Source organism: Rhinoraja longicauda, chromosome 2, assembly GCF_053455715.1.
Source record: "Rhinoraja longicauda isolate Sanriku21f chromosome 2, sRhiLon1.1, whole genome shotgun sequence".
Lineage (NCBI taxonomy): Eukaryota > Metazoa > Chordata > Chondrichthyes > Rajiformes > Arhynchobatidae > Rhinoraja > Rhinoraja longicauda.
The window spans coordinates 69,935,663-69,951,770 of NC_135954.1; the positions used below are offsets into that span (position 1 = coordinate 69,935,663).

The following is a 16,108-nucleotide window of genomic DNA, read 5'->3' on the forward strand; positions in this document are numbered from 1 at the left end:
TTAAGCAAAAAATGTTTAAAATGTGCATTTCAAATATTAACATAAGAATAATGGTTAGAGGGTTTAAAGAAGCTAAAGGCAAAATAAATGGACATCTAGTAATTCTTGTTCTAAACAAAGATTGAGATCAACACAGAATGATGGATGCATTGATGGATGCAAAATTCCCATTTTATACAGGGAGGGTTGCTCTGGTGAAGAACAGCAAGATATGTTTTGGTTGGATGAGTTGAATGGCCAACTTCATCTATGCCAAACTACTGAAAGGAACAAAAATGCTGAGCATGTTTAGTAAAGACTATGTTGGTTAAATTCAATACCAAAAATAAGATCCTACGTTCACTGGATTTCTTAATGGGAAGTGTGAAATATTTCCTTGCATGATTTTGCACAGAGTTTATCACAAGATTTTTTTGTTTAGCTCAAACCAACAGATGTTTTTTATCACGCTTCTTAATGAGCTCATATACTGGGCAGAGAACTGTTAGTGCTCTGGTGTACATCCAGAAGTGGAAATAGCTTAAATGTTAATTGTGGCCTTTTCGCATTCCTTCCCGGTGACCTCATAGGATTAAAGTGGTAATACACAAAGTCAAAAAGTAAACTAAGAGGAAAACTGCTTGGGCAAAACTTTGCATTCATGAACATGCTTAATCAACAGAAGGAATGCATCAAAAATGCAAACCTAGATCAAAAATCTTACAATTTTATTAGGAATGGCCATTTATTTGGAATATTGGATCCCAACTCAAGACTGCCCATTGTAAAACATGAAACGTATTCAATGCAATCGGCATGTTACTTTCAGACAGAGAAAAATAAGAAATGGAAATAGTATTAAGCCATATGGCATCTCTGACATCAAGTCCATCAAACTTTTTCTAGAATTTCTCTCCCTGTCCCATATCCATTCATCTCATGTGTGAAAAAGAATCCATTAATGTCTGTTTGGAATATACACAATGGTTGAGCATCCGCAATCCTCCAAGATAGATTTCTCCAGAATGTGATGCCTGCTGTGTAAAGGAATCCCTCTTGTTTGACCTAAATGACCGACCTCATATCCTGAAATTATAATGTTACTTCTATAAAATTAAATAAGGAGAAAGTCTCTAAGCATCTTCACTGCCAGTCCTTTTTAAAATGTTGTATATTTCCATAAGATTATTTCCCACTCTTCCAAAATTCCTAAAATATACACCCATTCTATCCAACTGTAATTTTAATAACACAGATAATAAACACTTACCTAGGACTGATGATGATTTTATCTTTATCAAACCCAATGTTGAATAATAGCATTGGAGGAATAGTATTGGAAGAAAAGCTAGGAAGAAGCGTCCTATTTTTGCATTGGGTTGTCACATAGTTGTGATGTACTTTAAGTGTGATTTCTGTCATTTATCATAGGTTTGTAAATGAAAAAAAGGTTTAGACTAATGATGAAACAAATACGATTCAATATACACATTATTTTGTGAATGTTTTTAGCTAGAAGCACATGGTAAAGCTAAAAATTGTGATGAACTGCATCAACCAATAATGTTGCTTACAGGTAATGGTGTTAGTTTAATATTTTTCATGTGTACTAAGCTACAGTGAAGAACTTTGTTTTGCAAGCTACTCATGCAAATTATATGACATGTGAGCACTGTGTCACTGTTCCGGGATGATTCACATCTCCTAGATCTGTTTAAAAATACAGGATCGGTTAACCTGTGTTTTATACAAGGGAAGTATAGCCTTGAAATTCTTTGGTATATAAAAAACAGATGTTAATAAAAGGGCTCCAGGCTTCTATATTTTGCACTTCGAAAGCCAAGGCACTGTGTGCAGTAGAATAGGCTTTACACATAAAAATATGCACAAAGGCCTCCCTTTGTTAACAGGCACATTTTGGAGAATAACAATTCCAGAGGATGCTTATTGGAGAGTGGAACTGTGGCTCTATCCAGAAATCCATTTGCTGGAGAAACCACTGTTTGTCTCTCTTTGACAACAGCTCAGGTTGGCGATGAGCATTTTAAATAATGCCAAATTACTCCTGCCTATCTAGTCTCTCCTTATAATTCAAGCCCTCCATGCCTGGCAACACCCTTGTGAATCTTTTTGGCATCCTCTCCAACTTAATCACATCCTTCCCCTAGCATGACGGCCAATACTGCACACAATACTCCAAATGCAGTCTCACCAATGTCCTATACACCTGCAACATGACATCCCCACTCTTGCACTCAAAGCTTTGACTAATGAAAACAAACAAGCCATATGCCTTCCCCCCCCCACCCTATCTGCCCATGTTGTCCCTTTCAAGAAACTATGTACTTGCATCTCAAAGGCTCTCTGCTCAACAAGGATCGCAACCTGACATGTTGTCTGTCAATTTCTTTCCTCAGATGCTGCCTGATCCACTGAGTTCCTCCAGCAGTTGGTTTCTTCCTCATTCTTCATCAACCAGGGTTCCCTAATCCTGCCAATCTTGCCCTTCATTCTAATAAGAATGTGTTAGCCCTGAACTCTCCCTATTGTACTTGTAAAAGTTTCCTACTTGCCTAATGTCCCATTAAAACAAACAACATTATGGTCACTGGTCCAAAAGTGCTTCGCCACAAACACATCTGCAACTTGCTCAGCCTCATTTCCTAAGAGGAGGTCGATTGTAGATTCTTCTCCAGTAGGGCTGTCTACACATTTGTTGAGAAAATCCACCTGCCAAAGCTCAGACTGTAATTCAACCCTCAGAAGTAACACAGCTGGTATTTTTCAAAATTCCTCTCCCATGCAGCAAAATTTCTGTGCCTTTCATTTCACTGATAAGTATTAAAGTGAATGTTACATCTGCTCAGCATATTTTCAAACATACTACAACTTATCTGGACCCACCGCAATTAGCCAGCACCATAACAGGTCGATAGCGGATGCGATCTCGCTGGCTCTCCACACTGCGCTGCATCATTTGGACAACATGAACATGTACGTTAGACTGATGTTCATTAACTATAGCTCAGCATTCATCATCATTTCCAAACACATTATCAAACTGGTCATATCTATGCAACTGGATCTAGCAGTACACAAAGTCTCACCATGATCTTTGCAAAGCCATCGGAAATGCCAAGAGACAATACTGTGGTCCCAGTATAATCACTCGGACTCTTGTCGAATACTTAGGGCCTGAATACTTAACTGGCAAAATGAAGTCAGGCATCATCGCTGGTGATAGTATGGCCCTCCCGGATGAATATGATGCACTTTATGCTCGCTTTGAGCATAAGGTCAATAGATTGATGACATCCGTCCTCTCAGACTCAAGAAATTAGTTTGATCTTCCTGAGGTTGAACCCACGGCAAGCAAATGGCACAGACAGTCCCTGGTTGCATCCTCAGGGACTAAAGGGAGTTAATAGATACTTTCCACTTTAATCTTTCTCTACTCCATTCTAGGGGTACCCATCTGCTTCAAGAAGACCACTATCATCGTAGTGCCAAAGAAAAGCAAGATCTCATCCTTTAATGACTACCATCCAGTGGCCTTGACATCCACCATCATGAAGTGCTTCAAGAGGCTAGTTATGGTACACATTAAATCCAGCCTACCAAGCAGCCTTGATCCACTGCAGTTCGCCTACTGCCACAGCAGGCTCACGGCTGATGCCATTTCCCTGGCCCTACGTTAAACCTGGAACACCTGGAGAAGGATACCTCTGTCAGACTCCTATTCATTGACTACAGCTCTGCCTTCAATAGCATTATCCCAACCAAACATCTCCAACGCATGGAACTTGGAGTCACCACTCCCCTCTGCAACAGGTGCCTCGACTGACCAATGGACCCACATTCAGTGAGGATAGGTGATAAATCATCCCCCACGGTAATCCTCAACACTGGTGCTCCGCAAGGATGAATTCTCTGCCTCCTACTATACTCCTTACTCATGACTGTGTAGACAAATACCAACCCAACTCACAATCCAAATATAAGTTTGCAGATGACAACACCGTTGTGGGTCAGATATCAAATAATGATGGGACAGAGTACAGGAAGGAGATTGGGAACCTCATAATCTGGTGTCAAGATAACAACCTCTCCTCAATGTCTCCAAGACAGATGAGAAGCTGCTGAAACTGGGGCTTAACACTCCCCTGTGTGCCTGGGTCCTGGACTTTCTCACCGCCAAGCCCCAAGTGGTCAAGATGGGGAGACATACATTTAACCCCCTCACCCTGAACACAGGATCCCCCCAGTGTTGTGTCCTTAGCCCCCTACTGTACTCCCTATACACACATGACTGTGTGGCCAGGTTCAGCTCCAACTCCATCATCAAGTTTGCTGATGACACTGTGGTGGTGGCCCTGATCTCCGATAACGATGAGAAGGCCTACCGGGAGGAGGTGGCTGATCTGACACTCTGGTGTCAGGACAGCAGCCTCCTTTTGAATGTCACAAAAACTAAGGAGCTGATTGTGGACTTTAGAAGGGCTCAACATCCGAGGACGTACACGCCACTGGAGATAAATAGGATTACTGTGGATAGGGTGAGCAGCTTTAAATACCTGGGAGTCCACATCACAGAGGATCTGACATGGACAACACACATTGCCGCACTGGTGAGTAAGGCAATGCAGCGCCTTTACCACCTCAGACAGCTGAGGAAATTCAGAGTCTCTCTGAGGAGCCTTCAGTGCTTCTACTCTGGGGCTGTAGAAAGCATCTTGTCTGGCAACATCTCAATCTGGTTTGGGAACAGCTCTGCCCAGGACAGGAAGGCTCTGTGGAGAGTAGTGCGTTCAGTTGAACGCACTGTGGGAACTACACTCGCCCCCCCCCCCTGCAGCACCATCAGGAGGTGCAGATCTAGAGCCAGCAACATTATGGGGGACCCCTACCACCCCAGCAACGGACTGTTCCAGCTGCTATGGTCAGGCAAACGCCTCCGCTGTCACGCTGTGAAAACAGAGAGGATGAGACGGAGTTTCTTCCCACAGGCCATCAGGACAGTTAACTTATATCACCAGGGACTAATTTACTGTATTAATTTATTTTTTATGTTGTGTCTTTTTTTTAAATTGTTCTATTCTGTTTTGTAGTTTTAACACAATCCGCAGGCATTGCCACTTTCATTTCACTGCACATCTTGTATGTGTATGTGACAAATAAAGTAGACTTGACTTGACTTGACTTGAGATTGGGATTGATTTCAGGAAGTAAAACTGTGCACACATCTGTGCATACATTAATAACGCCAAAGTAGAGATGGTTGAAAGCTTCAAGTTTCTGTTCATAAGTCATTGGAGCAGAATTAGGCCATTTGGCCCTTTGAGTCTAGTCTGCCATTCAATCATGGCCGATCTATTTTTCTCTCCCAACCTTCACTCCTTTGACTTATCCATGAGGATAGGTGACAGGTCATCCTCTACGATAATCCTCAACACTGGTGCCCCGCAAATATACATTCTCAGCTCCCTACTATACTCCTTATACACACTTGACTATGTAATCAAATACCAATCCAACGCTATTTACAAATTTGCCTGGCTCACCTGCGTAGAGGGCCAGGTATCAAATAATGATGAGGCAGAGTAGAGATAGAGAATCTTGTAATCTGGTGTCTTTGACACCTTTACTAATTAAGTACCTGTTAACCTCTGCTTTAAAAATGCCCAAAGACTTGACATCCACAACTGTCAGTGGCAATGAATTCTACAAATTCCCCACCTCTGACTAAAGAAACTCCTCCTCATCTCTTTTCTTTCATTCTGAGGCTGTCCTCTGGTCCTAGATTCTCCCACTAGTGGAAACATCCTCTCCACATCTACTCTAAGCCTTTCATTATATGGTAAGTTTCTATGAAATCCCTTCTCATCCTAAAGTCCAATGAGGATAAGCCCCGAGCCGTCAAATATTCATACGTTAACCCAATCATCCCCAGGATCATTTTATTAAACCTCCTCTGGACCCTCTCCAATGCCAGCACATCCCTCCTTAGATATGGGGCTCAAAACTGTTCACAATTCTCCAAATGCGGTCTGAGCAGTACTTTATAAAGCCTCAGCATTACATCCCTGCTTTTATATTCTAGTCCTCTCGAAATGAATGCTAACATTGTATTTGCCTTTTTTACTACCAATTCAACTTGCAAATTAACCTTTAGGAATCCCAGCACTCAAAGTCTCTTTGCACCTCTGATTTCTGAATCCTCTCCCCATTTCGAAAATAGTCCACATTTTTATTCCTATTACCAAAGTGTATGACCGCACACCTCTTTACATGGTATTCCATCTGCCACTTCTTTACTACTCTCTCAACTTGTCCAGGTCCTTCTGGTCCTTGCAGATTCTGTGTTCTCTTACAATATCTGCCCCTCTACCTATTTTCGTATCACCTGCAAACCTGGCCACAATGACAACAATTCCTTCATCCAAATCATTAATGCACAATGTGAACAGTAGTGGACCCAACACTGATCCCCGTGGAACAAGAATGTTGCCAGACATGGAAAAAAGTAGCTGCAAGGAAAGTTTGGATAAGCTATGGATGTTTACTTTGGAGTAGTGGAAGTTGAGGTGAGACTGAGTTGAGGTATATAAAGAGCCAGAATGGCCTGGCATAAAAAGAAGGGATCTATTTTCAAGGCAGAAAGGTCTAAAACCAGAGGATTGTAAGTAATTGCTAAAATGATGAGAAAGGAGATGGCAATGAATGTTTATCATTGTCTGGAAGAGTGACAGGGGCAAAAACTCTCATTACATTTAAAAAGTGCTTAAATGTGCTCTTGGAACCTGTGACCTACAGGTCTGCAGATCTCATCCTGGAAGCCTGGTAGCTAGAATGCACTTTTTTAATAGGCACAGACATGATAGGTCCACAGCCTCCAAGTGTTGAATGTAGTTCTATGATAACAGAGCAGGCTTTATTCGAGAGAAGGTATTGAGCAGGAAAACAGATCAAAGAGCAGGCTTTTTCTGATAGTAATTGTTTCTGATAGTTCCAATATTCTTTTTTTGCCATCTTATTCTGATGTGATTCTGTTACAGATGGCCTGATTTTATTTAGCTGACTTTAACATTTCAATCCAGAGATTACTTTCGTAAGCATTCCACTTACTGGACTACTCTGGAAGACACTACAATTAAAGCCAGCCCATGGTAAGTGTACTCTTTGCAGTTGCGGCACTGGGAATTGCAGACTCCCTGGCTAAGTATGAAGAAGTGACACAGAAATGGAAAATAAGCAAATTCAAAATTGTCCGCAGAACAATTCACATTCCATGATCCAAATCAGCCACACCATAACTTGGGCACAATCTGGATATTACATATCTTTATATTCTTGCAGACAGCCACTGTAAATAATATTTATGCAATGCTTTTTAAGATAATAGAACATCCCATGCTACCTTATAGGAGGGTAATCAAATAAAATCTGATGTCAAGCTAAGTAAAATGATTTAGGAAAGATTTATTACAACTTGGTCAAACAGGCAGGTTTCAAATAAATTCTCAGTAAAGAGAGTGGAAAAGAGATGGAGAGATTTAGAGAGGGAATTCAATTAGCCTGCCGCACAAAGCTGCTTCAGTATGTGCATGGTGGCTTTCTGTTAATTCTCTGCCTTTATGTTCATCATATTTAACATAATTTATCACCACGCACAGAAAAAGAGACTGTGTCATTGCATAACAAATTGTTTCCTGCAGGACCACCTCACACTCTCTGAACCAGTTTCTGAAACTCCACCATCATTCTGGAATCTGACTGCTTTTCAGGATTGGTTTGGTGCAGCAGGATCTCGACAAAATTCTTGGGCTCATGGGGACGAGCATGGGAAGTGATTGGTCTGCTGGTTCACCCACTAAGCATATCTGATGAAGGTAAGAATTGGTATCCCTCCTCCAGTTCACATCTGTGAAGATATACTCCACTTGAAATCATTCTCTAACTTGACTATTTGAGGACTGAAATTGCCCAGTATATTCTGATGAGCAGTACTGGAAACTGGCAGCACTAAATGAAACATTGCAGCATTGCTAATGCACCATGGCTATGTCTACCATTCTCCCCAGTTAGAAGTTACCAACGGCATAAAAAAACACCGTGCTATGCAAGAACAGGCACCACATCCTGTCATTTTTATTAAGCAGTTCCATTAGATTCAGTATTTTACCTTTTCAAACCTTAATTAACAAAGTGTGTGAAATTGAATTGAAAGAAAGAATTGGCAGTGACACTTCCTCCTCGATATCCATCGGCATAGGAGCACCTCAAGGTTGTGTGCTCAGCCCCCTGCTCTACTTACTCCATACTCATGACTGTGCAGCCAGACACAGTTCCAACTCCCTCTTCAAGTTTGCCGATGACACCATCGTTGTTGGACAAATTATAGATGGCAATGAGCCAGAGAATAGGAGGGAGATCAATTGACTGACCAAATGGTTCCAGAACAACAATCTTGCTCTCAACATCAATAAAACCAAGGAACTGATTGTGGACTTTGAAAGAGAAAGGTCAAGAATCCACAAACCTGTTTTCCTGGGTGCACATATCTCTGAATATCTGTCCTGGACCCAGCACATTGATGCAGTCATAAAAAAAGCCTATCAATGGCTCTACTTTCTTAGAAAATTGAGGAAATTTAGTATGTCAACGAATACTCTTTCAAACTTCTGCAGGTGTACAGTAGAGAGCATATTGACTGGTTGCATCACGGCCAACTTGAACGCCCAGGAACAAAGAGGATTGCAAAAATTGGTGAACACTGTCCAGACCATCATGGGATCTACAGGATTCACTGCCTCAAAAAGGCAGCCAGCATCATCAGAGATGCACACCACCTGTGCTCTCATTTCACTCCTGCCAAAAGGAAGAAGGTATAGGAGCCTGAAAACTGTTAGTGTCCAGGTTCAGGAGCAGCTTCTTCCCTACAATCATCAGGCTATTAAGAACTACAACCTCCAAATGAGCTCCAAACTACATAGACTTGAGGGCATTGTTTTTTGTCTCTGCACTAACATAATTTGTTTTATATACATTGATATTTTGTTCAAACAGAAATACTAACATTGAATTAACTGATGACTTGACACACACGATTGAAAATAACTAGATTATAGGTATCTAAATATGTCTGCATTCCCCTTTACTCTGTTACTAAACTTTTTTTGTTGTTTATTATGGTGTTTACAGAGTACTATGTTCCATTATAGATGAGGCTCTCACTAGGGTCTCCTCTATATCCCGCAGCTCCGCTCTTGCTCCCCCTCCCCCCATTCGTAACAAGGACAGAATCCCCCCTCGTTCTCACCTTCCACCCCACCAGCCAGCGTATCCAACAAATCATCCGCCAACATTTCCGTCACCTACAATGGGACCCCACCACTGGCCACATCTTCCCATCCCCTCCCCTTTCTGCATTCCGCAGAGACCATTCCCTCCGTAACTCCCTGGTCCACTCGTCCCTTCCTACCCAAACCACCCCATCCTCGGGCACTTTCCCCTGCAACCGCAGGAGATGCAATACCTGTCCTTTTACCTCCCCTCTCACCTCCATCCAAGGACCCAAACAGTCTTTCCAGGTGAGACAGAGGTTCACCTGCACCTCCTCCAACCTCACCTATTGCATCCGCTGCTCTAGATGTCAACTTCTTTACATCGACGAAACCAAACGCAGGCTCGGCGATCGCTTCACTCAACACCTTCGCTCAGTCCGCCTTAACCAACCTGATCTCCCGCTGGCTGAGCACTTCAACTCCCCCTCCCACTCCCAGTCTGACCTTTCTGTCATGGGCCTCCTCCAGTGCTATAGTGAGGCCCACCGGAAATTGGAGGAACAGCACCTCATATTTCGCCTGGGCAGCTTGCAGCCCAGCGGTATGAACATTGACTTCTCCAACTTTAGATAGTTCCTCTGTCCCTCTCTTCCCCTCCCCCTTCCCAGATCTCCCACTGTCTTCCTGTCTCCACCCATATCCTTCCTTTGTCCCACCCCCCTGACATCAGTCTGAAGAAGGGTCTCGACCCAAAACGTCACCCATTCCTTCTCTACTGAGATGCTGCCTGACCTGCTGAGTTACTCCAGCATTTTGTGAATAAATACTATGTTTACATATCTTGTTCTGCTGCAAGGAAGAATCTCATTGTCCATTTTTGTGACACATGACAATAAAACACTTTTGACTTGAATTGTGACTCTGAATTATACAACCACTGGCTGTTAATAACACTCTGTCATTTCTGACTCTCCACATCAGACATATAACTTTGGAAGCTGCTGAGTGCTGTTAAATGTCCATTTCAATTCTAGTTCTGAATTCTTATAAATTACTCAATCTATCCTTGGTACATCTCAAAATAAGGCTTTCACAAACTACAATCAGCAATGACCAGCAAATAAAGAAGGATGTGCAAAATTGAAGAATATTGCATCATTCCCCTTAATTCAATCACTTGCTTTCACAATTGATGCTAAACTTCATCCCTGCTAAGTGTGAAGACAACCTATGATAATTTATACAGGCATGAAAATAGATTGGAAATTGGTGGAAGATGGATGGGTCATTGAAAAACAGAATGACAGATATAAAAATACTAGGTAACAACTTCTAAATTCATGATATGCAGTTTATGACATAGACCCTTCCTAGGCATTCAGGAACCATACATAATAGTTGAAGGCCTTTTGGTATAATTCAAAGAATATAGCAAAGTTAGAGAAGATTTGGTATAACTTACTGCAGGTTGCATAACATATGGTTGATGAGGCATCCACGATGTACTCTGGACCTGTGTGGGAAATATACCTAATTAGAAAAGATGTTGGAATGAAACTACCACAAGAAAAAAGCACATAGGAAGTAATATTCATTAGATTGGCATACCGTATTGTCCAAGCTTATTCAGCAGCTCAAAAATCTAGAGTTTGAAAAGTTGGAGAATTTTGGAAATGTGAATAAATTGGGATCTTTTTCATATTAACAAGTTAACTCCATGACATGCTTTCTTTATATTGCAGATTAGCATCAAGAGAAATCACAACAATTCTTCAAAAGGGCAGTAACATAGAAACATAGAAACATAGAAAATAGGTGCAGGAGTAGGCCATTCGGCCCTTCGAGCCTGCACCGCCATTCAATATGATCATGGCTGACTATTGTGGGAAATGGTTCCTCCAGAACAGCAATCTGGAAACTGTTTTTATTATCCTTTACGGTCAAAGCTAACCTATATTGAAAAAAACCCCTATAAAACCTATAAAACCTATAAAATTAAAAAAATTAAAATAAATATATATATATATTAACTGTGTTTCCAATCTAAATGCTAAATAGGAACAATTTGAGTTCAGCAGTATCAAATAGTCAGAATCTGTACATTCCCTCCTGCATCAAGAAACAGATTGAAAAGCTAAGTTCATTTCACTCCTGAGGAGATGTTCTTTGCATACATCTGGGTCCAAAACCCAAGGGTAAACCAATAGGAAAATGTACATTGAAGATGAGAGTTACAAAGATAACTTAAAACAATCAGTCTGACCTCAGGTGTTAACCTATTGTAATCACTTAAAAAGGGTGGTTAAATCAGATGTTTCATTTTAACTATATAAAACAAGTTAACACCTGAGGTTGCCAACAGATCAGTGCAACAAAGAGGGGATATGATTTTTCAAGGCTCTGAAGTAATAGAAATTAAAATAATGGCTCAAATGTAGACAATGCAGGGGTCAACATTTAAGAATGTAATTCAATGCGAGGAGAACATTGTTCATTTTGACTTATGTTGCTTAGATCATAGACATACAAGGACATTATAGATTTGCAGGAGACATGACAGCGTGCAAGGAAGCAGATTTTTAAAAGTAGATTTCTGAATTGTATCGTAATATTAAAATAATCAGCCTCAAAATGTGTCTGTGCAGTTACCTTATATATGTATTAAATCAATAAATGGTGTAGAAAAGGCAAATGTGGAAAATTAGTTTAAACTAAATTGCGGGAGTTGGATGAAGAGATAAAATGTTATTCTGGTAAATGATAAATTTTGAGTGGCTGAAGAATAATCTCTACAGTAGAATCGCCATTCAGATAGAAATATAGGGGCATAATCTCTGGAATTACTAAGACACAATTAAGATATTAGTTTCATTGAATCTTTTGGGTTTTTGAGTTAATCAATTGGCTTACAACCACTGCAAACTGAGATAAGTAAAACATTTTTCTCAGGGTTAATGAATCTGTTGAATTCCTACCCCCAAGGGTGGTGGAGGTTATATTAAGATGCTTCCTAATTTAGAGTTTTACCCATAAGCAAAAACCTTAACAAAACATCTTGTTAAAAGCATACTTTTCACCAGAAGCTTTGATGTTTCTAAAGAAAGATTATAAACCTGAAACAATAACAGTGTTTCTCCCTCAGCAGACGCTGCCTGACTTGCTGAAATATTTTACATGCTCCCTCTTTATTGCTCATTACTCTCGTGAGCCATCAGGAATCTGTAAATTGCTCTCATTAGCTATGTGAACAGATACAATTGTGCTATCCATGTACTTCCCCCAGCAACCGCATGAGATGTAACATCTGCCCCTATATCTGTTTCCTCACATCCATTCAAGGACTCCTACAGCCCTTCCAGGTGAGACAGAGGTTTACATGCACATGTATCCTCAAAGCTTATTTACTGCATTTGGTGCTTTTGGTGTGGCCTCTTGTACATCGATGACCAAGTGTAAATTACCAACTGTTTTGCTGAACACTTGCGCTCGGTCTACCAAGGCCTACTTAATCTACCGGTTGCTAACGATCTTAACTCCCCTTCCCATACCAACCTTTCTGTCATGCACCTCCTCCATTGCCAGAATGAGATCATGCACAAACTGGAGGAACAACACTTCATATTCTGCTTGAGTAGTTTACAATCCAATGGAATGAACATTGAATTATCCAACTTTAACAAACCAACAATGACCTTTTCCTCTTCCCCTGTCCCCTTCCACCCATATCCCTTCCTCAGGCATCAAACTTTCCACCTCTCCGTATCTCATAGCCTTTTGGCTTCTTCCTCTCTCTGATCTTTGTCTACCCATCTAGCAATCAAACTGCCCCCTCACCTGTCTACCTATCACTTACCAGACTTTCTCCTGCCCCCACTCCTCTTCCATCTGCTATCCCCTACAACAATCAGCCTGAAGAAGGGTCCTGACCCAAAACATCACCTATCCAGGTTCTCCAGAGATTATGCCTGACCCACTGAGTTTAGTGTTTAGTTTAGAGATACAGCACGGACAAAAGCCCTTTGGCCCACCAAGTCCATACTTATTCACATTTGTTCTATGTTATTCTACTTACTCATCCACTCTGTACATATTAGGGGCAATTTTACAAAGGCCAATTAACCTACAAACCTGCACGTCTTTGGGATGTAGGAGAAAATTGAAGTCACTGGAGGAAACTCATGCGGTCACAGGGGGCACTTAATTGTTTTTGTAAACCAGCATCCACAGTGCTTTGTGTCTCCAATATTATGATGTTAATTTACACATTGACTTCTCCATCATGGGCTATCTTCCTGTCTCCACCTATATCCTTCCTTTGTCCCGCCCCCCTGACATCAGTCTGAAGAAGGGTCTCGACCCGAAACGTCACCCATTCCTTCTCTTCTGAGATGCTGCCGGACCTGCTGAGTTACTCCAGCATTTTGTGAATAATGAGCTTGTCTGGGTCATTTCCTATTCTCCATTATGCAGGATCTCCTCTTATTTACTTTATTTAATTAGGAGCCTATGAATATCAAATCTTGTCAATTAATGGGGGGAGAAACCAATTAAAGTTTACTTTTAATCATGGCTATGAGGCCAAATATCAAAAAAATCAAAAAACAACAGCAGTTAGTGCACAAATAATTGTTATTCATCTAATACTCTTGCTCTCCTGTTTTGATTTGATAAGATGAAATTAAGAATTCTTACAATTAATTCCCTTACAATAATTTACGGTTTAAAATCGTGATTTATTGGCCTCATCTTTCCTACAACAGCACGTTGGAGTTCATCTTTGTCCACTTTCATTATTATTATAATTTTCCTTATTATGCAAAATTGAATGATGTGTCTAAATTAATTATCTGTGCTGACTTGCATGTTCCATTATGCTTTCAAATCATTATACAAAAAAAATCATTTGCATAATGATATTGAGGATACATGTACTTCACAATGATAAAACTAAACACCGAGGAGTGAATATGTGCAGGGTTTAACCAATATCACAATCCAATTTTTGCGGAGGATTGGTGCAAACCCAAAGGAAATGGTGGAAAAGTGTTGTACACACTCTGAGTCCATGGTTCTCACCTCAGGACTCAGTACTTTGAAGTTATGTGAGAGATTGAAATACCCTCTCCGATATTGCAGAATCTTTTATTGTTGTCTTTAACCAATTCTTATGTTGAAATTGCAGCATCCAGTACGGTTGAGTTCCTATCAATGCAGTCTGTGAATTGTAAGTAAATTGCTGTATCCCACTATGTGTTACAATGGATACATTAGCATAAAAAAGCTAGGCCCGCATTCTGCTGTATCTCAGCATATTGACCCAGTTGGTAACTCCTGAAATAAATTGGGCACTGTCAATTAACTGAGTTTTAATAATTTCAGATTTCAGTATGTTTCTGGGTGAACTATCAAAATAAGCAACTTATTAAGGAATTTTTCCTCAAAAGTTAAATCTAAGTTCTTTCTCATGACATAAAGAAAATTTACTTCTATGTGTAAGACTAGTTCTTCTTCCTCCTATTGTTCCACTTATTGCGTTTACTGATGCTGTCAAACATGCAATTGCATCAGGAATGAACCCACTTATGATCACATATCAAAGTCTAGGTGACCAATGATTCAATGATCCCTTCCATCAACAGCTTGGAAGTGAGTGAGGGTGGAATTTCACGGAAAACATTTGTAAGCTCTGCACATAACTCAAAAATGCTTGATGAAGAATGCAATTAGAAGGAGCTGGAACTTCTATACACAAAAATATTAAATACTCTAAATTTGCCCCAGCTTGAATATGTTTCCAGTCTTTTATATTGTTCACAAGTTATAGAAGCAGAATTGGGCCATCAAGTCTACTCCATCATTCAATTATGGCTGATCTATCATTCCCTCTCTACCCCGTTCTCCCGCCTTCTCTCCATAACCCCTGACACCCTTACTAGACAACATTGTGCTGGGTGTTTCTACAAATATACAATTTAGAAAAGCAACCATAATTTAATTTTCAAATCGCTACTGAGTTATCAAAGAATGAGTTTTGCATTGTGGCAACTGTAAAAAACATGTTATTGAGGATAATGTGGGGAGAGATTGTTATTGAAGCCACACCTCACATTGGCAACAAGGGCATGTATCCAGGTGCAGACAAGGAAAGCTCTATTGATTAAGTTATAACAAAAATAACTTGCAATGTTTTCAAGAGCTGAATAAAACTGACATACAAGGATTGTTCTGAAGTTTATGGATGGCAAGATGACCATACAGCTTGAAAAGGGAACATCTTAAATCTCAACTGCATAATCAAATTTCTCCTTGCAGTCCTCATTTCAAGTAGTTAAAACAATTTGCAGGGATTTTGGCTCATTTGCATGCGTTAAAAGACTTCTGGAAATCCAAAAAAAGATGCAACTCAAAAATGTTTGATGTCTAACAAAATATTGGTGAAAGGTTCTCCCTACCTGATATGTTGATACAGGAGAAGCAGCAATGAAAGGTGTGATAGATGTCTGTGCAATCATACGATTTGTTGCAATACTGTATGGTGAGGAATAAAAACTGTGGGAAGCAAACAGAATATTAGTTTTAGAAAATAAATTCCAGGCTAGAACTGAAGCCAACATTTTACTTTTGACTTGTACAATCTGCTGAGTTTCTGAATAGTCTGTTTCAGAACAAACATATTTATAAGCTACACAGATCAAAGGTTGGGCAATTCTGTCTTCTCCTATCTAAAAATGTCATTCAGACATGAAAGTTAATTGTCCGGTTGTTGCCAACTAGTGTTCTTTCCAATGTATGTAAATAGATCATGTTACAATATACACATTGGTCATAGAGTTATGGAGTTATAT

General features: G+C 40.3%; 1 protein-coding gene across 6 annotated transcripts in view; it reads right to left on the reverse strand.

The window, feature by feature from the left end:
* The window catches only part of LOC144605442 (RNA-binding motif, single-stranded-interacting protein 3), a 1,037,045-nt gene that overhangs the window by 62,573 nt on the left and 958,364 nt on the right, over positions 1-16,108 (reverse strand). For all 6 annotated transcript variants that reach the window (XM_078420726.1, XM_078420737.1, XM_078420711.1 and 3 more), the window contains 2 exons: positions 15,716-15,812; positions 10,726-10,776 (listed from right to left, as the gene is read on the reverse strand). In XM_078420726.1, coding sequence (XP_078276852.1) covers positions 10,726-10,776; positions 15,716-15,812 — 148 coding nt within the window. The remainder of the gene's footprint in view (positions 1-10,725; positions 10,777-15,715; positions 15,813-16,108) is intronic.